This window comes from Vanessa atalanta, chromosome 27, assembly GCF_905147765.1.
Source record: "Vanessa atalanta chromosome 27, ilVanAtal1.2, whole genome shotgun sequence".
NCBI lineage: Eukaryota > Metazoa > Arthropoda > Insecta > Lepidoptera > Nymphalidae > Vanessa > Vanessa atalanta.
The window spans coordinates 2,406,016-2,431,541 of NC_061897.1; the positions used below are offsets into that span (position 1 = coordinate 2,406,016).

Genomic DNA, 25,526 nt, shown 5'->3' on the forward strand with positions numbered 1-25,526 from the left:
TAATAAGCCCAGTGGCGTCATGTTATCTGACAAAAAGGTCGCCATTTTTTTCTGTGATGCAGTCACGGTTAATATTGAGCTGCGTGTTATAAGTTTAAACTATATGAACTAAAAATTAAATCCTAAACTGAAAGACAAAAAAAAAAGAAGATTAATCACTTGTTATTTTTGTTTCGGGCAATCTCGTGTGAACATTAAATCTGGGAAATACCCTGTTTTTTACTAATGACATACAAGTCTTAATAGTGAATTTTACGGAGTAATTTGTCACATGTAGTAGTATTAAGAATGTATATATATTTTATGTGTATATTTTGCACTGAATTATCTTCTAACCGTTTATTTAATATAGGACAAAATTGAAATAAACAACATTTGACATCAAATGGCGCGATATCATTGGTCAAGAGCTTTAATGATCATTGCAGATTTGCAAAAGCGTCGACGAAACTTTTGTCGAAAAATTGGAAGAAAAGTTAAAATGGATACGAGTCCCTAAGGGGAATAAATGGAGTTACAAATATTTATCAAGAACTGTTAGTAGTGTAAGAAACAGTTAAGCTAATAGCAAATTCCATGGTTTATTTAAATTTTTTTCTTCGTTTGGGACAAATAAAACATGAAGTTTTATTTGTTTGTAATAGATAAACTGGGATAATACTTATTTAGTTCTGTTTAGTCTTGTAGCCGCAAATTGAATTCCACACGAAGCCGCAGGCACAGCTAGTTGTAAAAATATGACTCAACAACAAAATATTCAATCAAACATGTGTAAAATTATCATAATAACGGAGTTGCATTAGAATAAATATTTATAAGTATAATATATTTTAATATTCAAAAGTTACGAAAATTTATTCGATTACGATAAGAGTTTAAAAATGGAGTATTTTATTTAAAATATAATATCTCCTGTAGATATATATTTAAAAAAAAAAAAAGTTTAAACGTTTGCTTGTCCACACTTTATATCATTAAAAAAAATCTATATTCATATCCTCAGTTACACCTTTTTCATATTTTGTTTGATGTATCTTTGTGTGTGTACCTTCTACACACAAACGTTCTTTAACGGTTTCTTTGAACCTTACAATAATTCCCTTTTAACGTTTTCTGGGATCCTCTAGTTTGTCCTTCAATGTGAGCATTAAAACCTTTTTCATGATCTAGCAAACAGCGTCGAAAACTAAATCCTCAAACAGGTTCCATTTTTATTCAAATATGATATTAATAAAACGATTCTGTACTAGTTCGTTTGATATATTCAAAACGAAATGAGTCATATCTGTGACTAAACAATGTACCTTTCACTTTCAAAGTTTGTTCCACGTTATAAACTTGTAAAAATCAAAATAAATTATTAGCAATAAAGATCTGTGATTGATTAATAAACGTATATATTGTTGCTTTGTAAGTTTTTATATTATTATATAACAGAGCATGGTGAATATCCAACATTCACTTTCCCTATAACATTAGGCCCTTCTCTAAACCCTAATGGTTTACAGTGTCTCTCATTCACATCACATACTTGGTAGTAGTCAGATATACTAACGCGAAACAGCAGTACTCAGTTGTTCTAGTTTGAAGGGTGAGTGCTCCAGTGTAACTAAAGGCACAAGGGACATACCATCTTAGTTTCCAAGGTTGGTATTGCATTGACTATGCAATGGTTAATTGGGAATGAAACGATCGGCTCTTGGCTATTTTTATTTATATTCCATATATGTAATAAAAAAATATAAATAAATAAAAAAGACCCGCTGACTTTCGCCGGTTCTTCTCAGGTCAGGGTATTTTCTTTTCCGAACCGGTGGTCGTGTTTACTTTGACTATCAATAAGTAAGTGTAATAATGCTTCTATATTGAATACAGGAATTTGAGTTTCAGTTTCATATTTCTTACAGCGCCATTGTCTTTATTATTATATAATTAATATTTATACTGACGCTGGTGGCCAATTTCAGTTGGTCCATTGCTCATCCACTCTTTATATCATAAAAAAATCTCTATTAATATCCTTATGCCTCTGAATTTACCAATTTTAAATACAGATAATATTCCGATTATATGTCCAATAACTGTTTAACGGCCCGACCTGACGTGGCGTTTGAACTCAAGGCCAAGACCAAGCCCAACGACCATATAGGCTTACTGTCACTATAAAAAAAGTATTTTATTTTCAATTTCTAAATTATCATCATCATCATCAGCAGCAGCCCATACTCGTCCACTGCTGGGCATAGGCCTCTCCAATTGCACGCCACTGTGACCTTTCTTCGTCTAATAGCATCCAGCTCCAGCGTCTCATTTTGCGTCTATATAATTATTTACATTACATTTTTATTAATAATTATAGTAATTGTATATATTACATATACGTATGTGTTACATACAATTACTATCATTATTAATAAGAATAATTTATGTAAACTATGTAATGGCCATCTTAATTATTACCAAAAAAGTGTGCATCTTTGTAATGCAATTCACCAATTTCTGAATACTTGGACCTGTATTCCGACAGCTGTGGACTTATGAAGGACTTAATATACTGTTATTGAAGAAACAACTGGAAGAAATGCTACGACAGATCCTCGGTGTTCTGTAGACCATCTTCAAGTCAATTTTTTCCAGTCCAGTAAGTATATCTGCTCTGACCATTGGCATATCTTCGCCGAAAGATTTATGTCAACAACAAACATCACCTTCAACGGAACCAATTTGTATTCAAAATTACATGGCAAGTAATACATATAATTTTCCATAACAGTTCAGTAATTTAACGCTTAACGCGTAAAGCGAGTTTAGTTTTCTGTTACGATTCTGACCTTAAAATTATATCAACGATTGTTGCATTCAAAAGCTGCGAAACAGGTCATTGTATACGTTACAGAGTAAAATTAAAAGCAATTTTGAACCTTATGATGTATACATTAAAGTCTGTTTACTAAATTAATTTTACGCAATAGTAACCGTGTACGATGGTTACCCGTTATTTCTACAATTGTATTTTGAATTTCAGAATTACGGTTCTCTATGGTTTCATTGTGTAAATAATTCCTTCGTTATTAATAAAATGTTCAAAACCTACTTAAAAATAATCCAGTTATGTCAGATTCAAATAAAATAATATACAATAATTAATGACACGATAATAAGAAGACATAATTTAAGACGAGGCTGTATGGAGAAATTACCTTGCATTTTCAAAAAAAAAAAAAAAACAATTTGTGGTAATTTATTCAATACAATCACGTCAATATTGACAATTGCAAATTACCACAAATGATCGTTTCTGGGTCCCTTAAGTTATTACTTATATATGTATTGTGATACATAATTAGTCATCATGCGTTAAAATCATTCGCTACACGTGTAATTATCTTCTAAATAATTGTAAGTATCACGAAAAGTGAGGTGACATTGACAGTTTTTTTAATGTATGCTTAGTAGTTAGAAATCCTTTTCTAATGGATATTACCTTAATCATCATTACAACAGAATGAAAATTAGAATGGAATGTAATCGAAAATATTAAAGAAGAATTAGGTAGCTAATTGAGTAACACTTGTAAAAGCAAATATTAAAAAGCATAATTTAACATAATTCGAATTATATTCACCATAGTTATTCGTCGAATTCATTATGGGATTATTTTTGGTCACTAGTGTTATTTCTTCCAAACTTTTCTCTTTTTGACATTTCACTGGCAGAATTTTTTTAGGCTGAAACTACAATACCAAAACCCATAAACAAAAAAAAAACTCTCGTTCCTTATACATGTCAATGTCAAAAATGTCAAAAAGTTTTTTCTTTCTCTGACATCACATGACGTAATTTTTTTTTAATTTAACGTGTATCTTCTAAGAATCTGCGTTAATACAGATACCATTTCCATTTAATATTCTGCGTTTTCATTGTACATTTCAACAATGAATGACAGCATGAATGGTGACCACTACAAATGTTTATTTATAGCCAGTCCTATAATGGTCCGTCCCGCCAGTACCAGGGCACGAATTTAGTTCGATTAGACTAAATTGACCTGGATGTTGACCATCGGTCCTCGAAAGGTTCTAAGACAAGTTTGAAGGGAATAAGGTCAAGATGTAGATAATAGGATTGTGGGGACCAAATTGTAGCGGATAAATAACCAGCCAAGCACCTTGTCCTCATTCTCAGAGCATTATCGTAATATTTACAGCATAGTAAGATTCTCAGTTCAAGTCCGCAGCAGGGCTAACATAAAGTTATTAAGAATTGTAGAGAATTTCTCGGCAGCATTTTCAAATTTGGAACTTTAATGTGTTTCCATTTTCTTACCGCGTAAAACCGTTGGTCCCTACGGGAAACTTTCTATGGTCGTGTCAGATTGAGACTAGGGCATTTTTGTTAGCGCACACACTTGTGCTCTATAACATGTCTTGAGCATTTGCTTAATACCCCTCGAATATCTTGCTGGAAATAACATTACTACATTATTATATTATAATCTGTACACATGATAGTTATTTTTATTTTAATCTGCATACACGTTACGAACTTCTTTATTTTCTATTCGACTGTTGTAATTTTGATATAATAATATTTCATTGATTTTTTTTAACAATAAAATTGTATGTAGCATTTTGTATAATGGTAACACTGAATCCATAGACTGCGAGTATATCAAAATAGGTAACAGATTAGAAAGAGTTTATATAACTTCGGTTTGTGGTTGAATCACGATAATCATAAACCACAACGATATTTCGTCGTACCTACTTTTTGATTTCCTAAGGTTTTAATGATTACACAAATTGTTCAATCCGGTATGAATATTTGAGTTTAGGCCCTTGTTAATCCAGGATACAGAGAGTATAAAACCCGGTTCCGCTTTGCCTTGTTTGGCGTTTTCTTGATAGTCAAGCCTTGGACCATCTGAAAGAAGGTATCTCAAATGCTATTCTGTAATTCACTCCGTATCTCATTCGTGAAATGTTGAAAGTCGACTTGAGATGATACGCTATTTCGATACGCGTTTCATTTAAATGTAAATATTATCAATGTCAATGTCGCTTACACAAAAATTGGATATTAAGATCTTAATATTAGTATAGAATAATGGATAATTATTATTATTCAATTATTGTTTTTATATCTTTGTAGCAGCCTCCTTGAATAAGGATTTATTATCTGTAGTATATTATTGCACGCAAAATATGAACTGTTTTGACGTTTCTATCACCGGCGAAGCTGTCAAGACCAGAAGGGCTAATACATCATAATTAAAACAAACTTTAATTAACTTCAAATGTACGCTACAGGTCGAAGTGAAATCTGATTTCAATTTAAATTTTTACTCATTGGCGGACTTCGACCAAATTGTACTTTTATGTATCGAAATGTTTTTTTTTTTATTTCTTTAAATTCCGCGAGGCTCAAGTAAGTACACTTCAAATATGCCATTATCACTCTTTAATTACAATTTATTGTTAATGAAAAAAAAGAAAAAAATCTTATCTGTGGCAACAAATATTTTAATGAATAATTATAAATATTGTGCCTCAGGCTTTGTAATTAAAATGAAATGCAAATATTTTCTCACGTATTATATTTATCTGAGCATACAATGGCGTCATGTTCGCATAACGTTTATTTTTTATCTATGCGTTTGCAGCCATTATTAATGTTGATTTGGCGTTATCACTATGGGTTATTTTATCTCTATTTAATACGATGTACCTATTTTTATTATTTGATTCTATTATAAGTCTAGGAAAACGTATTTTTTTTTAATTCGATTTAATGCTGATTGATGCCAACTTGACGATAAAATATTGCTATCTCTTTCTTACGACATGGGTTGAAAAGGATAACAAGTATGTTCAATTAAATAAAAAATGAATATTAAAATTTTCAAGACAACACACAGTAAAATTACGTATTAAAAAGTATAGAACTCCAATTTACTTAACAATAAATAAATACTAGAAAGTACTAATAATAATTATATTATCTATGAGATTACATTTTGTGGCAACACAACAACGAATTTCATGTCATCGCTCTATAAAAAAGTTTTAATGGAAAAAAAAAGAACACATGTAACGAATATTCGACCTCATTTAAGTAATACTATGTTTTGTAACTGAAGATGAATCCTCTTCCGTTGCATAAACTGTGACTACAATAGTTAAAGGAATATTCTTTATTAAAAGCACTTAAAATATAATTACAAATAATTATGTAATTATAAAAGTGGAGATGAAATATTTTATGCATTTTTGTTTGTTTCAAAACTCAATTTATGTCGAGGTTAATCGTATACTCGTAGTAATTAAACTATATCAAGATTATTATGAATTTAATATTAATTGAAGGCTTCTTAGCAATCTCGGTGAATATGTTCAACTAAATAAATTGTAAAAGACGATACGTTCTACAAACTTGTTTTTTTTAAGGATATTCAGACAAGCGACTAACCGGCTGGATAGAGCCTAATATTTCTATCTGTATGGGTTGGAATAAAAGTACTTTCGGTTTGTGTTTAATTTGCACACCTTGTTGAAAATGCAAAAAAATGCTTTAAGATTAATGCGTTATGTACAAAATGTATAAAAATATTCTGTGCTGTATAAGGGGTTCATAAACATTGGCATTATAATTATTCCTTTAACATCAAAGCGCTGACACACATGTGGGCCAGAGTAAAATCCTTCTGCCTAAACTTCTATTTGAATTAAATTTTATTATATCTACTTAATTAAAGTTAACTTTATTAACTTAAATAAAATGTCTGATGTAATACGAAAATACGACATTATGCATCGGAAGTAGTTAAAGTCTTTTTTGATCGAAGATAGAATGAAATTAAAAAAAAAACATACATTAATGTATTCAAGCGATTTGCTACTAAATCAAGCTATATTGTACACTACTAACAGTTCTTAATTATTGATCATTTGTCTTCATTTATAATACAACATTATTCGACTTTACTTATATCCAACTAATTTTTTTTTCAAATCTAGAATGAATGTCAATCTTTCGACCATAGACATCTCGTCAATTCGATGTCAAATGTTGTTTTCAAGGGTCGGATTTAGAGGTCTGGAGTCCCTGAGGCAACGAAGAAAAGGAGGAAGAACAAGAATATATAATTTTAACAATAAATTGAACTATTGTCTTCACATAATCTTTAAGATAACAAATATTATTTTTAAGTGGTTTGCTCATGCTAATGTTTTTTTTTTTATTTTAGAAGATACTCTATTTGCTGTCCTCGGATACTCTCCTCAATAATCATCAAATTATTTTCATTATTATATTATTAATTGATTTCAACCACAAGAGGAGTAAAGCAAAATAAACAAAATTGACACTGATATCATTGTTCGAGAGTTTGAATTATCTATGGTATTCATTATGGTTTTGCGAAAAATGGTGTTTAGAATGTCAACGGAATTGTTATTTTTATTATATATTTATTGGAACATTGGATGTAAATTTAAAATGAATAAGGAATGAAAACCGACGTTGGTAATTAAATTTTTACATGTTTATTTTTAAATGAATATAATATATTTGATACTGGTTACCATTTATCTCGTAAAGTAATGGCCGATTTCCATACTACTATTAAACTTGTTTTATGTCGTCTTTTAGGTATTTTCTAGATTACATAAGATGTTGATACGAACTGACTTAAAACGCATAATTGCCACACATATTCGCTTAGAAAGTATTTTTTTATTATATTAAGAAATAAAACTTGGCAACATTATATGTATAATTAATATTTAATCTGCAATTTTATTGTCATTTCTAATCTGTTAAAGGTCACCTGTAACAAGATGGCGGTTGGCGCGAAAATAGCGAACCGTTTGAGGTTAAAAGTGAAAGAAATCACGCCTTCCATTGTTATTACAATGGGAACTGTCGTCTACTTAGATTCGAGGTAAACGGCCTGCGGTTAAAGATAAAAATTTAGACGTTCTAGACGTTTCTAGACGGCATTATAGCTTGGAAAGATAATGTTTAAAATTGTATGGTAGAAATATTCTAAAAAATATTTTTTAAATCAAAGATTAGTTTATTGTATGTTTGTATAGTTTAACGTATAGATATTTGATACATCATATATAGCTATATCTATTTAATCACGAAGATAAGTTTCATTTCTTTTTTTAATTATATAAGCTAGCTGAACCTGCGGCTTTACCCGCGCGAAATTTATAAAACACAAACTTCCAACCCCCGTTTTTCAAACCCATTCTTTGCGGATGTCTAAACCTAAAGGAACCTACCTGCCCAATTTCAAGTTTGGGGGTGTTACAGTTTCTGAGATTTCCGATTTACCGTGGAGGGGGTTGCTTCATAAATAAATAGACTAATATATATAACTAAACATACGTAAGATACTTACAGTTTGATTAAAATATACCTACATTTTATACCAATGAGGAGTCGTCTTTTTGTAATACCCTACTGAAAAACTACTAAGCCAATATACATAAAACTTTTACCAGAATATATGTTGTATATAGGAAGAGTTACATATGAAATAGATTTTAGTACGAATTTTAGTAATACTTGGTGGTAGGGCTTTGTGCAAGCCCGTCTGAATAGGTACCACCCACTCATCAGATATTCTACCGCCAAACAGCTTTACTCTGTACAGTTGTGTTTTGGTTTGAAGGGTGAGTGAGCCAGTGTAACTACAGACACAAGGGACATAACATCTTAGTTCCCAAGGTTCGTGGCGCATTGGATATGTGAGGAATGTTTAATATTTTTTAAAGTGTCTATGGGCGGTGGTGGCCACTTACCATCGGGTGGCTCATATGCTAGTCTACCAGCCAATACCATAAAAAAACTAAACTATACTAATATTATAAATTGAAAAGTAACTTTGTATGTCTGTATGTGGCTCTTGAAGGACCTAGCCACTGATGAAATTTGACTATACTTTTTTATCGTGAACACCTGACGACCACCCCTTAAACGCGAGCGAAGCTGCGGCCGACAAGTAGTATTGTAAAAGGTACTGCCCTTCGTGTTAATTAATTCTGTACTCGGTTTTACAAACAAACGAACACGCTTCGTATGTGAGTACACATGTATACGGTTAATTGTCCATTTTCAAATTAACACGTTTAAAGCTGACGTCAACACAACAATTAATCATTACTTGAATAGCGACGAGTTATATTGTACTAAAAAGTATTTCATTTCTATGCATAAATACCAAATAGTCACCATTGAACGTAAAAATGGTACTTGGTGGTAGGTACTTCTGACTCTTTGCTGGTCTGGGGAGTTACTTTCTATTGATGTATTTCGGTTTCAAGGGTGAGTGAGCCAGTTTAAGTACAGCCTACGGGCACAAGGAACGTAACATCTCAAGTTTCAAAGTTTCCAAATTAGGCTGAGGTGGCCACCTACCATCAGGCCCCGGGTTCATGGTCCTGATGGTCTGCCTACCTATGCCATTAAAAAGGATCAACTTTTATACTTAAATTCGTTATTTCTAAATATTTACTAGAACGAGTCTTGAACCTATATTGTTTTTTAAAATAGAAGTTTTAATGAGGTATTATTGAAAAAAAAAACAATTCCAACCTTCAAAGCAACAAGAGAGTGAACAGGATATCCTGAAGGCTTTTGTAGGCAACACTGACGATATGTCAGAATCGTGAACACAAACTGATCGTATCTATTTTTGAAGTATAATTAATTTGAAAATAGAATATATTCGATTTTGATTTATTTTTGTATTGTCTAGTGTTACAGTTTGAAAAAACAAAAAGTAATTTATTAATCTGTATTTCGAAATATCATGTTAACATAAATGGAATTAAAATTTAATAAAATTAAATATGATTATTAAGAGTGTTTATTACTGTTTAAATTATTTTCTTGCTTCGAATAAGAACATTAATTTTTCGTATAGATGGCCTTTATCTACCCTACACAAGGTAAACAAAAACATCCTTGCAACAAAAGAATTGTTGCTACGATGTTTTTACAATAATTACTTATTATTTAAGAACCCGTTGTTTTTTTTTTTAAATCACGTTAAAATTTTAAAGTTTTACAATGATGCTTTAAGGCTAATAACGTAAATAAAAAAAAAATAAGAAGGTTATGATTCGTAAAACAAATTTTCAGTGTCATCTTATGACATAACAAATTATCGATAATGTATTACAAATAATAATATACTTTACAGTCTAGACAAAAGGTCGATTTTAGAATAACATTATTTATACATGTATCATTATTGTATTGTATAATTATGAAATAGATGTTTATTTTTATAGTTAGCTTCTTTGTCACGTTAGCGAATATACGGCCTAGACATAGTTCGAGTTTAATGCCATATTATCATCGTTTTGTTTATACGTACTGTTTTAGTTGAGTTTAAAATTAATTATTTAACTAAAAAAAGCCGCGATGCTTTAGCGAGATATATAGCCGTTGGTTGGACTTGAAAGGTATGTACATTTCTTCGTTTTATTATTTAAATTAAAAAAATATATATACAAATAGTTTTTTTTCAGTCAGTAAGTGTCAGATTTCTCCATTGATTAAAGATGGACACTTTGAAACTGAGTTAAGTGTACTAAGTTTTTACGATATGAAACAATATCTAAAGTAATTAATAAAAAAAAACGACGAAGGCGAATTGATTAATAAAAGGACGGACAAAATCGTTTTTTTTTATTGCATTAATGAATATTATGTTTTTAAACTATCAATCCGTAAATCTGTATATAATATATATGACAAAAATGCTTTTAAATTCATTATTAAGTTCTGTAATAATTGTTTAATAACAATTTAAAGAGATTAGTATTCAAATGAAAATATTCTGTATTAAAATAAACTTATAAGAGTACTTTCAATCGTCACAGTATTGAATGAAATTTAAATCTACTATCGGTTCGAAAGGCAGATTCTACTAAGGAGAACCGGTAAATGCTCAGCAGTCATACCTTTCCAATATACGTGTGGTAATTAAATACAATTAAATTAATCCTGCGTCATAAACAAAATCATACATTATTATTGTTAATAATTGTCTTTATTCTTACTATAATTGTTTCGAATAGAGAAAAATAACTTATTTGTAATTTCAACAATTTCCAAGAACGATAAATATTTGCTAACAATCCAAAAGTTTCCGACTTCAGGCGTCAGGCGCCATCTTGAAAAAATACATTTATGCGAATAAATTTTTTTGAAGATAATTTTGTATGTGTGTGTGTTATATGTAACTATTGTTTATTGTTTCCTATGTTTTTAATAAGTTTCTGATAAATTCCAGTTTTTGGTTAAAAGCTACAAGACAAAGATTATTTTTTGTTTAAACAACGACGACAAACCACAATTAAGAAAGACCATCTTGTTTAGTGTACAATTAACGGAATTGTTTAAATGAACTTGTATTTTTTGTAGTAAGGAAAAACTGTCCTTCAAACAAAACTGATATTAATTTTAATGATAAATCATAAACATTAGGTAAATATAGTTTTTCTCGCACTGTAATTAAGAGTTTTAGCTATTTATGGAAACGTACAAGGATTTACGTCATTGGAATTTCCTTTATATAACTGAAAATTAACTCAAACGTTCACGTAATACAATAACACAAAAACACAATGGTCGTATACGAAAATCCTAAAAAAATAATAAAAAAAAATAGAGATTTTATTTTTTAATTTATATAATTAATTAATGTTATTTTTGAATATGAGGTCGTACGGCAACTTTCTTGTTTAAAACAAATCACATCAGGCTTTTGAAGGTACCGTTAAACAACACTTCAAGAATGTCACAAATCACATGTACGTATTAACTTACCTGTTATAACACAAGTTTTAAATTTATTGTATCATAAGTCATTTTGGTATTAGAATAATCCAGATTAGCCCCTACGTTTATCCGTGTATCCGCCATGACGCACAAAAGCGTTATTCTGGAAACAAGCCGAATCAAGCGAATCAATTCAACTATTTAAAACGGTTACCCGTTCCTAATTCTATTCTGATCCAGGTTCGACAGAACTGCAATTATATAATCGTGTATGGCCTATCTAATGTAAGTAGGAAAAAAGATAAACAAACCTTAGATTTACGTTTTTCAGGCGATTTGCTAAAAACTCAGCTATATTGTGCACTACTAAGAATTTATGATTAATATATCTTTATTTATAACACAACAATATTACACTTAACGACTTATTTATACTTTAATTTTACTTCCAAAATTCCGATAACAGTGACTGTTAACGTGGCATCGTTCAAAATGTAATTTTTTCGCAGATCCATATTGAATATCACAGAATAATCAAGCTCTCGACCAATGATATCGCGTCAATTTGCTGTCAAATTTTGTTTATTTGGCTTTTTTCCTGTTATGGTTCGAATGGAGTTTAGTAGAATAGGGAAATGGCAACGATAACGTTTCGATTCAATTACGGTAAAGTGACAATTTTTTAGTTAGAAAACCGTAACTTTTTGCAATATAAGAACTTCATCGCTAATATTGATAATTATGATATTTTAAATTCCGAACATTTGTTTTTTTTTACTTGCACAGTTATTAATAATTGACGCCATGGTATATACAAATTAGATTTGATTCGAGTCGAAGATACTTACAATCTTTGGTTACGTAACCTATGTATAATACTATTATATTATAAATAACTGTTTTTAGTGTAATAACACTAAAAACAGTAATATATCTTTATTTATATACACTTATTAGTTAATATGCACTTCAATTTTACTCCCAAAGTTCCGATAACAGCTTCGTTGACGTTCAAAACGTAATTTTTTCGCAAATCCATATTGAATATCATAGATAATTCAAGGTCTCGACAAATGACATCGCGTCAATTGTTATTTATTTTGCTTTTATCCTCTTGTGGTTGGAATAGATTATATTCGTTTTAGTGTTATTTGTAAATGAATTTTTCAATTGTTTACAACATGCCTAAAATCACAGGCCATTAATCGGTCACCATTTTACACAGGCAGTACAGTAAGTTAAAACTGATTATTATAACAAAAAATCAACAATATTATTGTACAATTTCACATAGAAAAGTAGAGACGAGTTTTTTTTTTTTTAATAACATTTAGTATACTTTTGCAAGTAAAAAACAAACAAAGGTTCGGAATTTAAATTATCATAATTATCGATATTAGCGATGAAGTTCTTATATTGCAAATAGTTACGGTTTTTTTCATTTGTAGATAGTCGGACATCAATCACTAGAAATTCTAGACCTACTTTCTAGTAAAGGGCGTCTAAGTGGGCCAGTTGAGAACTAGAGATTTGCTTCACTTTTTACGTAACTGTGGCGGTACGAAGGAGGATAATGTGTTAGCCTTGTACTAATATTATTTTTAAATAATTCTAAAACAAAAAGCTATCACCGGTTGGCGATACATTCTTCCGAGAAAGACCAGAATGAAACTCAATGTATTTATTTATGATTAATTTTAAAAACTGATTTTCACGAATAAAATTCTGGCGGTTTTGTTTAAGTGGGTAGAATGGGTTATGCCTGATACTCATGTTAATATAACAATGTTGCGGACAATTACTGCCATATTGCCATATTACAATTAAAAAAATATTTAAATTATTGTATTTGAATAAATTCGAAACCATTTATGAAACAGTTTCCTTTCTATTAAAATTTATCTTTTTGTGATATGTTTTCCTTGTGCATCTTCAAGGTGGGCTAGAACATTATACGAAATACATCTGAACCTATCTATAAACATATACGTACCTACATATAATAAATATTATGTACAGTGAGGAGTAAGCTAAATATATAGAGACCAAATTAGAAATAGCTGCTGCACGAATCATGACTGCTTAGAGTGGAAAGGTCTTAAGAACTCCAGCAATATTTCTCCGAGGAATTGCAATTCCGATACTCTTTGTAAAATAAATTTTAAAAAAAACATGGATTCTCTGATTGAATGAATGAATCTATAGTGTCATTCGGGATTTCAATTAGTTTTCATCCATGGCGGAATAAAGTAACTGAAAACATTACGCGCCCTCTTATCACCGTTACGATCTTTAAGTTCATTTTTTTTTAATTTAACGCAGTTAGGCAGTCTAGCTAAAGGGCCAACTGATGGGAAGTGATCATCATCATAGACATTAATACTGCCAAAAATATGAATTATTCCTTGCATCCCAATAGCTTACAAGCTTGGGAACTGAGTTGAACTGGCTCAACCTTGAAGCTGGAATACAACTCGACTAAGTATTTCTGTTTGGTGGTACATATGTGATGAGTATGTTGTACAATGATCTACCACCAAGTGTTAACGTTGAGTTTTGAACGATAACCGGCGGCGAGCTGTCAATGGTTTTTTTTGACGGTTAAAACGTCATTCGATCGGAGGCGACGGCGAATAAGAGTGTGTCCCGTGAGAATTGTGTCTGTGACGTTGAAATAAAAACTGTTTAATACATTTGATTGTGTTTTCTTACAATTTGTTTGAGATGTTCGAATATACTCATTAAATATCTGTTCCTTCTAGTGACTTTCAACACAAGTATATATACGAGTCTTCATCGGGATGAATAAATACGGAACCTTTTTTATATTATTGACATTAAATATGTGTTATACTGAAAACGCATTAAATATTTATTTTCAACCATTTATTTTCAACCTTTAGTCAGTGATAAGTATTTGTTTAAAAACATCAATAAAATATTATTTTCCAATCGATAAGAACTCATCCTGATGTTATAAGGTAAATCGATTTTTTTTTTCTGGGATTCCCCGAATAATAATCAATAACAGATCATAAATATTGCTCAATATTGTGTACATAAAGAGAACTGGTTTTAATTTTTTTATTTCCTACTTTCGTGTTTACTTCCAGAAACAGGTGTTTTATCCAATGTCTAGGAGAAGATCTGTATGTATGCCTTATACATTTTATATCCATTGGCTAAGGATCCCATTAATATTATGACAAATATTTTAAACGTGAAAGTGTTATGAGGATGAATATTTGTTATTCTTGCACGCAAAAACTACCGAACGGATTTGGATGATATTTGAAATAGAGTTTTGGAGTAGAGCCCCTTACATAGGCTACTGTACACGTCCTGCCTTTCTCACATACAGACGAATTCGCGGCCGTATGTATATATATAGTCAACAAAAATATATTAAACATGCTTCTACTATTGATAAATTCATGCTATATCTGGATTTTCCTTAAATGTCATATTTATTAAATAATTCATAATAATTCATAAATAAATATGTAAAGCGCTGGTACATAACATTCCATAAGCGTTATTTTACCTATTAGCAAAATTGTGTGTTCGTGTTTACCTGTAACAAAAAAAACATCATTATTAAAATTTTACTTGGCAACACCAGCAACGCATTAGAAAACAATAAGTACTATGAATTAAAATTATACAACACAGTGAAAAACCTTAGAACATAAAGACAAATCGTTTCAGATTAAAAATTGTTTATGTCAAAATATATTATTCGTAAAAATTAATATATTATTGTTGAATCTGAGGTAACCTTAAAAAGCACCTTGTATCTAAATGATTGGTGGTGTTTCTGGATATGTATCCGCTCATCAGTTTGTCTACCGTCAAACGTGATTACAGACGACGACAAAACATCTTACATTCCATGGTCTGCAGTTTCAAGGAATGATTTCTTGAAGTGCCAATATTTAGGTTGATCACTTGGCATAAAAAAAAGTCAACCGTATTAAAAAAATAAATTTAAAAAAAAACAACTATTTATATAATTTAATTTTCAATTTACACGTGTACGAAGTCTTTGAACGTAACTTTGTACGATGTTAATTTCTTAACAAATAATGTCCGGCGTGTCATCGTTGCGTTTTAAAACCGGTTACAAGTATTCGCGCCATTCATTATTATTTATTGAATTATTTTCATTCAAGTTAAATAACATTAATCTATTTTTAATTACATTGTTGTTATACAATTATTTACTTACAAGTTTTTTTTTTAGACTGTAAATGGGCATTTATTCTGTGAAACGGACCTATAATACGTAGTATTCAGCCCGATAGCGAAAATATTTTTTTATATAACTACAATATTTTAAGAAGCAAATGCGGTTAGGTGTGATAATTGGCTCGTGTCTGACTATACTATGACGTTTTACGTAAATAATTGATTGATGTTCAATGGTGCTTTGAATTTTTTTTTGTGAGGGTTATTTTCTATCAATTTATCGATGGCAACACTGTTTCCCCGTTTGTCAAGCGAAATTTTTTGTTTTTTTTTTTTTTTTATTAGGTAGTTATTGACGCGCTTAAATGATACAAATATTGAAAATAAAAGTAGAAATTAAATTCTCGATATAATATATAAATGTATTCCTAAACTTATCAATAATGATTATAATCGAATTTAGACCACTTCACTAACACTAGTTATTAAAAAAAATACCTTTATTATGAATAGTAAAATTATATAACTATTAAGAACAATAAAAACAAAAAATATTTATAATCACTAATTAGTAAAATATCTGTTGTTAATAATACTACTTTAGTACTAATATATAAGTTTTGTTTAAGTGTGTTAACTAGTTATTACTTTAACCTCAGTTTGACAAGCTTTAAGACAGCGCGATAGAAACTCGACCTTTGTGAGCTCTCAAGGTGAAAACCGGCAGCGATTCGACGAAATTGTACAGAAAATCGATTGGCTGAGATGTTTACTTCAAATCGATAATTTGAATCGAATTAAATTATATTTTAAAAATTTTCATTTATAAATAGAATAAAATAAAAAAGAATCATTTAAATAACTTAATTTTGTTTGTAAAACTCGCTAAAATATGTTGAATATCAAATTTTTTAATATAAGTTTTATTCACATCGTATATTTGTATAAAAGATTATTTATTATACATATATGATGTAAATTAATGTTATCGGGAGACCTATTTTCAGTTTGCAACAGACACAGTGTTTTGCGTTTGAATTAAAACATTGCGAAACGATCGTTGAACTTTATGCAAAACATCTTGGATCAGCTGTGCTACGTCCGCCATTATTGTTTTTTTTTTCATGTTCAATTTTTTTCATTGATTTTTTTATTAAATGGTTAACATACTTAAATTATCGATTTGTTAAAGGCTTTTTTTTCTAAACGGATTATGGATAGATTTTTATTTTATTAATTATAACTCGATGACAGTTTCTTCAATTTCAATTATTGTTCTTAATTTAAAAATATGATTGAGTTGATCTTGAAAATAGAACAATAAATTCAATTCGATGATACAAAACAATAATGTCTTTGCATAATTATAATGCTGCCCATACACGATAGGAACTTCCGCGTTATATGCAAGTTTATTCACATGTGTGGGTTTGGATTAACAAAGAACTTCTCGGTTAGATAACAAAGAGTTTTTGCGCATAAAGCGGTTGACACACTACGCATACTAAGGGATATTGTACTGTTATTGTTTGTTTTACCGTTTATTGTTTAAATATACTACATTCGTTTGTTGACTTTTATTTTAACATCTGTATCTATTTTCTACTTAAATTATAGAACATAAGACTTAAATAAAAATAAATATGGCTGTGCAATGCAATTCCTTTTAGATATATATTTTTTAAATAAAGTTTATTAACTTTAATTTTCTATGAAATTTGACAGAATAATTATATTTGTCAAATTTCTAATAAATTTGACATTTGTTTTTACTTAATTATTACGAAATTAATTAGTAATATGTTAAATGATTGTATAGCGTTCTTTTGTAAGATTGTGTAACGTCGAGACAGCGCTATTGTTAATTATTATTATACAGACATGTTATGCAAGTCGATTGTGTACATTCAATATTTGTAAGAAACAATTATCAAACAAATGAGATTTCAATTAAATTATTTATCTTTATATTTAAGTATGACACGACTCAAAGCCACAACATAAAAAATATAAGTTGACAAAAATTTCATAATTTTTCTTTACCCATCCAATACAAATAATGGAAAAAAAATACTACCTACGTCAAGACATAAAATTAAAAAAAAATAAGAAAAAAACGTCAGTTACCCCTTTGCATGGATATCATGATTTAAAAAAAAGCGCATGTCTTATCCCACGCAATGATCATCTTATATTGAGCAATAAAGATGCATTCACGGGTACTTACGCATTTTTAATATGAGAAATATCATTTCGAAATATTACTAAGTAAATTTTGAAAGACACGTACAAATTTAAGAATCTAAGAATTAAAATAAAACTAGTTTTTTAACGGATTTAATCGCGTATATTAATTATTTTTAACATCCCGACGTTTCGAGCACTTTGCAGTGTTCGTGGTCACGAAGTTTTATTTCAATGTGTAATAATCGCGAAAATCTAAGACAACATTATCTAAGAATTAATTAAACTCGAATTTTTTTTTAAATATATTTTGTTCTTTTATTAAAAATATTGTCATAAATAGTCTGTATATCAAAATTCACAGTTAATGTTCGATAGTCGAACAAAAAAATGCAAATGAACGAAGAATGAATGAGAATGAACGATATTTTAATAAAGCAGAAATTGGTCGTAACACAGACAAGAAAGGGAAAACGTGAGTTTTAATTTACCGTACACTAAGCTGCTATAACCGGATTAAATTATATCGTTATTAAAGTAAAGGTAAATGTTTATGGTCGGTTTTTTGATTAGCCAATAAGAAACTGGCTGTAAATCTGCGATTAAATGTGTGTAATACTAATTATTAAATACTAGTCGTGTGCTGTTGGGTTTTTCTGTAGGAAACTTGTCAAGAATCATCTAACTTTACGTAAATGATAAGCGTTTTAAATTAATAGGGCCGTATGGGTAGGGCAAAATTAAAAAATATATATATCCCTTTCATACACTCAAATAGTTTAAATTTATTAATATTATTTTCTAGTCAATGTTATAAAAAATAAATATAATATGTTCAAAATTTTAGCTCTCAATAGTTATATATATTAGCAGATAGGGCAGACAATATTTTAAATATAATCTATTTTATTGTCTGTTATTTTAATAATATCACAATAAAACTTAAAAATTACGAACGACCTACTTAACAAAATGGCCGATTTATTTTGTTTGATAATAATATTTCGCGCTTAAAGTTCAAATGCGGTTATCGCATTACGATTATTGGGTCACGTTTTATAATATATCATTTAAAACAGGAAAAGTACTTAATGTTCAACATATTTTATAATCTATGTACTAATTAATTCGACCGAAATGTTTAAAGAGGTAAGGAGACGTATTATGTATAAAAAATGTCTCTCGAAATATAATAATAAACATCATTTTTTTTAAATAAAGGTATCAAATCAATACAAGATAATACAATTAAAAAGGCTCAGGTTAAGTCCACTATGTCACAAAAAACAAAAGAACAAAATATATACATGGCGGTACTAGATGTGAATATGTTCAATAAAAATTTAGGTGCTCATTTCAGATTATTATGAAATGAGAAATGGTAATTTCCGGTGATATATTCTAGCTAGCGTAGCGTAAGTAGCGTAATTCTGGAAATTTATTGAACCCTTTGTTTTTACTTTTCGGTACACTTTTTCATATGAGATACATCCCCTTGCCTCTATACTACATAGAGTACTTTTTTTAACACACACGTGATAAAGGAAAACAATATCCTGTCATCTCGTGTTTTATTTATTTATAGAAATACATATAATGATTTATTATTATTACAAGAGAATCATGCCCTGTCATATATTTAACGAATAGTTATTCTTTAAAATAATTCCAATTAAAATTAATTAAAGTTGTAATTAAAAACATACATTTATAGTTCAAAATAACAATGTATTGATTAAATGCATCAATGAGAACGTATAAATAATACCAGACGTTACTTTTTATTTAATTGCACTGATAAAAGTATATTTATTGTACAATAAGATCGTTCATTGACTTTTTATAAATACATCACAATAAATTGCTAATATTAAAAACGCGAAAGTTTATAATACAAGCAATTACTATTGAAAGTCTTGTTTCTAATGAAATTACGTATCAAAGTATATTATGTCGATTTATAAGGCACGATTTCCATTAAGTTTATTATATTTCTTTCTCAAACGACATTGGCGCGTCCATTACGCTTTTGACTTTGAAGAGGCCGATTTGGCTATATTCCGAGCGCAGCAAAACTTGAATGATGGTGTTAGTAGTCGCTCAAATAGTGCTTCAACAGTCAATTTTTCGTGATTAACACTATCTTTTATTAAATTATTTCGTCTCTGGTAAGTTTAAAGTGCAAAATAAATAAAAACACCGATATCGATATATCCTTCGTTTTACAAACGGAAACATGTCTCGTCCCGTATAATTTCCTCGCCTACGTAGCATATCGTTATCAATAAACTGTTAAGTTTCATTTAACAAATTATAGAATCGAGGTTTTATATTTACACGTCTGTATTGTTGGCCGTTGAGGAGTTTCCTTGCCTGTAGGTAAAGTAGCTACCAGACCAGTTAAGGAATAAGGGTCTACATAAATGATGAAACGTTTACAACATTAAAATATACATCTCTAGTGGTAGGTCTATTTTTTTCAGATATCATCATAATACTAGTCAATTTACATTTTTTTTTTTTTTTTCGAAATTACAGTAGCTGTTCTCCATAGTCCTCCATAGTCTACAGCGTCACCGCGACTCTGTCGGATGTAGAGAGCCCACTAAAGGGCTCAGAGTACGCGCGTCCTGTGAGGCCGGACCTCAGGACGTCATCGACGTAATGAGGGCCAATTTACACTAAATCATAATGACTTTTACACGTAAATCTTCCTCAAGAATCACTCCGTCCATTAGTGAGAACCATTTAAAAATCCGTCTGGAAGGTTTTTGAGTTTATCGCGTACAGACGCGACAAGACTTCATTTTATAATAATATGTAGTGTTAATAGTACAATAAAAAGCACTGATCGAGGAACTGATAAATAAAAGCTTTCGAATTAATTCCATTATCCTAAGTGCAACCGACGTTGGCGCGAAAACCACAGAGGTTGTATAACAGAGACGGAAACGCTTAATAGATTACATTATAGATATCGGTATAAAATACTACTTCTGGATTTATTTAGATTCTAAGCCTGGAATAGATTAAATTTATTTTTACATTTACTAATATAAATATTACCTTCATTGGTATTTAGAAATTAGTTGTTATATGATATGACTCTAAGGATCTGAGCAGTACGATTAACTGACATCCAGTTTGACGTTTGTGTTTAGTTATAGAACGGATTAGAACCTCCACAAAGGATTGGCGCCAAACCAGGGTTTTCTAAAATAAAAAAAATCATCCGAGTTCAACAGACGTCAATTCAGACCACATAGGGTACAGACGGTTAAATAGCTTTGACGTCAAATTGAAGCGATATCATTGTTTGAGAGCTTGAATTAGAATTGTATTCATTACGGATTTGCGAAAAAAAAATGGCGCTGAATGACAGTTAAATGACAAGTTGTAATCGGAACTTTTTAAGACACCCATAGTGTTGTACTTTAAATATAGATTATTAAGAACTGTTAATAGTGTACAACACGATTGAACTATTAGTAAATATCAATATGGTTGTCATTCCTGCTTTGATTGGAAAGGCTGTATGTATTTTACTATATATCCAGTTGCGCAATAAATTATTGAAACATCCGACTAAAAAAATGTTCAATTTATATTGAAAATAGGGGGCCTCCAGTCCAGACCTCTTAATCCCGCCCTGGGTATGTATATTGACATCATAGCACATATTACTACAATACGTAGGACTTTTATGTTTCAGTTCGTGCGACGATTAAGCTAGTGTAATTACAGGCACAAGAGATATAACTTCTTTATTTCAAAAGGTTTCCATGTTAAATGTTGTTAGGAATGGTTAACATTTCTTACAGTATAATATTTATTGACAGTGATGATCAATTACCAACCTTGGCGTATTAGCCAGTACATCTATTAAAAAAAGAAAAGAAAGAACTGATCATGTGTTCACACACGCGTATATAATCCAAATTGAATGAGATTGAACGAACGGGTTCTAAATAGTTTCAATATACAGCGTAAAAATATTAGGTCACTTACACACTTGACGACACGATTATTTTTTTTAAATCTACATTAAGTAGAAGTTTCTGTGTTAACAAAAATGTCAGAAAAAAGGTTAAGATAAAAGTGTATATAAGTTTACTCCTGGCTGTATTGTAGTAGATTAAAAATAAACAGCAACTATTTTTAAACACGTAAGATAAATTAATGATTCATTGAAACAAATAGTAACGTGATAATTAAATACTTTTACAAAAATAAATATTGTTTCTACATTGTATTTGTCCATGTCAACAGATGCCAAAGTTTATTTTAATAATATTTATTTCATACATTTTTTTATGTAATCGTACAAATCTCTATGCAAACACTTTATAGAAACGTCGAGATATACCTACATGCGCGAAGTCGTGGTTTGTTTTTGTCTAAAAAAATAATAATAAAAAATTCTAATATTATTCATGAAACGATCGTATTTTGACGAATGATGAAATATGATTTGTTAATTAGCTTTGACGTCTAAACTTCTTTAGACACAAAAATTGTTATCTGACATTGAAAACTCCACCATTTTGTATGTTAAGTTTTTTTTTTTTTTTAATTAAACTTAGCCAAAGCTCGTTTAGATACAGTTGAATTATAACTTCTCATGAAATAAATAAGCTATTGGATATTTTGGGATATTATCATAAGTCACTTTAGACATACTTAAGGCTTAGATTTTTTATATAACTAGTATCTGACTACAAGTTACTAGAACAAATGAGCCAACTTTATTATCTTGGTGTGCGTGCTAGCTACACTTGACATTCGGAACGAATGTATACTGTGTGTGTACTTAGTGGCTAACTGTCGTCCAGTATTCTTTTTCGACGCGTTCTTAGCTCTGACAGTTTATTTAGACTTAAACACAACCAAAGAATTAAAGAAATATTATCATTAAATTAATTTTAAAACAAAACAATTATTTCAAAACTTGTATAAAAAGTATAAAATAATGTATCCATTTCTTACAACTTAAAACGTGAAACACAATATATTTTAAATTATTTTATATTTTTCTGCCGATATGATTCCCTTGAAATGAACTGCAGTCATTTAAGCACAACTACCTTCAATATACGTAGGTATCTTAGATGATATATAAACATACAGATAACAAAGATTACTGCAATTTAATTATGTATTAAAATATTATTTGCTTTGTTCATAATAAATGCTGTTTATGTAGCATCTCACGAACAATTATGTGGATATCTCTAATTTATTTAAATATACAACCTTCATGCTGGATCATAATCACGCGGCACACATCCAACTACAATTTGTATAATTTGTACCTTTGACTCGTAATTATAATAATATTTACTGAATTTAAATAATTATATTATTTTTTATACATTAAAAATTATAGTTAAAAATACATTTAATTTAAAAAATAATAGGTACATTTTTACGACTTTTTAACTATAAAAAATTATTTGTCTTGTCTTACTTGTAATTTTGATGTTAAATGCTTATTTTTTAATTTTTTATTAAAGATTAATTAAGTATAATGTTTTAACTTTTTACAAATAATTGTTATATATAAATCAATTAATTTAAAACCTCAACTTCGTACATAATATTTACATAATAACCTCATTATGTTTCTACGTGTATAGCAAAACAAAAAAACGACCTCTACGCTAATATCGACAAGTATGTCAACAACATAGAAACGCCAAACGTGTCTAAAAAGTAAACAAAACAAAACAATAATCTATAATACACTCTATTACAATAATATTGTTGCTAAGTATGAATAATTTGAGAAATATTTTAAAAAATCGTCAATAAATCCTTTTTAGAGAGAAACTTTTTACCAAAAAAACTGACCTTGAATTAGATTTTGACACTTTCCCATTCGCGCCAAATTCGATTTCGCTACCGCCGTAACTCGTCACCAATGGCACGTCACCTTCCGCCATTATTATTTTTTAACTTTTTAAATCACAGGTTCACAATGTGTTCAAGCTTAAATTTATAAGTCCGTATCACGTCTAAATAAATGTAATTACGTAATTTTATTTTTATGTTATAACAACTAGCGCGTCTGACGGCCAGTGATGCACTGAAGAACTGACCGATTATTTTATTGATGCTAATGATGAACGCGAGCTCAGATAACATATGACGGTCTACTCTACTGTCATTGATAATGAAATGTTTTAAGCAATAACGCTCTCGACATTTTTAACGTTTTTTTATGTAACTACCTACAGAAAAATAATTATATTTTGACTAAGCTATAATGAAGCTCAGAAAACAAAGATAAGTTAACGTGAACTAAAAACATATTCTAAGTTTTTTTATCTGTACACAATTATACATAGGACATTTATAACACATTTTATATAAAGTTCATAAATCATATTCTAGCAGCCGTATGCGCATAGACAGTGTAATATTTCACACACGCAAACATTTTTATACGCAATGTATCCGCTTTACATTTACTCTGTTCCGGATTTCTTCATTTACGTAATAATGTACTTTATTTAGCAAGTGTTAAACCGCCATGTTCGCCTACACCAATATGTTATTTCTTATTAAAAAAAATTTAAGCAATATTTTCCTCTGCAACATTTTATAAATATTATAATAGCATCTATTTAAAGATGTGATTTTTTTAGTAAACTATGGAAGACATTAATAAGAAATAAAATACTTAGTAAAATGATTGTGTGATATGATTATGTAAAACAATCAATTTATGACCTCCTGCATAAAATTCTATATGTAATAGTTTCGATCTTTCTAGAACAACACGAAAAATATGAAAGTCCGTCAAACAAGTTCATTTATTTTCGATACTCTTAATAAATATTGTATTATAGCTGTGTTTTCGTTAATTTTATAGTTTTCTAGTACATATATGATTATATAATATTCTATTATTATAAAATATATTTTATTTAACATTGAGGTAAAATCTATACAAATATCCGCCAAATGAAACTCCGCGAGTGATCTATTCAAATATAAATATTTTAAAACACACTTTTTTCAATAAGGCGAGACCTATGAACGTAGCATTTAACAAAACAGCATTAACATCGAAGTACATAAAACACTACGTATAAAAAATAATTTTAAAATTAAAGTGCCACAGAGGTAAAAAATAACCTTTTAAAGTTACATAAAAACTTCTTTTTCAGATTAGAACTTGTAATTTGAATCTAGTCCTAAAAATGCCCATTAAAAAAAAATGTTACGCTATCGCATAACACTGTTCCGTTTCCCGTACAACGTCACTAACTGTATTTACCAGATAATAACACCAGACTCTCAAAAGTAGGTACCAGGGTATTCCGTACAAAACAAAACTAGTCACTTAA

The 25,526-nt window shown here is 29.6% G+C and overlaps 1 protein-coding gene across 4 annotated transcripts in view; it reads right to left on the bottom strand.

Annotated features, from left to right (window-relative positions):
- LOC125074217 (PTB domain-containing adapter protein ced-6) overlaps positions 1-25,526 on the bottom strand; it is a 71,638-nt gene that overhangs the window by 27,672 nt on the left and 18,440 nt on the right. Inside the window, exon 1 of one of the 4 annotated variants that reach the window (XM_047685481.1) lies at positions 24,025-24,269. The exons of 2 other annotated variants lie outside the window; for them this stretch is intronic. In XM_047685481.1, the coding sequence (XP_047541437.1) occupies positions 24,025-24,116 (92 nt within the window). In that variant the 5' untranslated portion in view covers positions 24,117-24,269. Of the gene's footprint in view, positions 1-24,024; positions 24,270-25,526 lie in introns of those variants that run through there. One more of the 4 variants, XM_047685484.1, reaches the window with a different exon arrangement.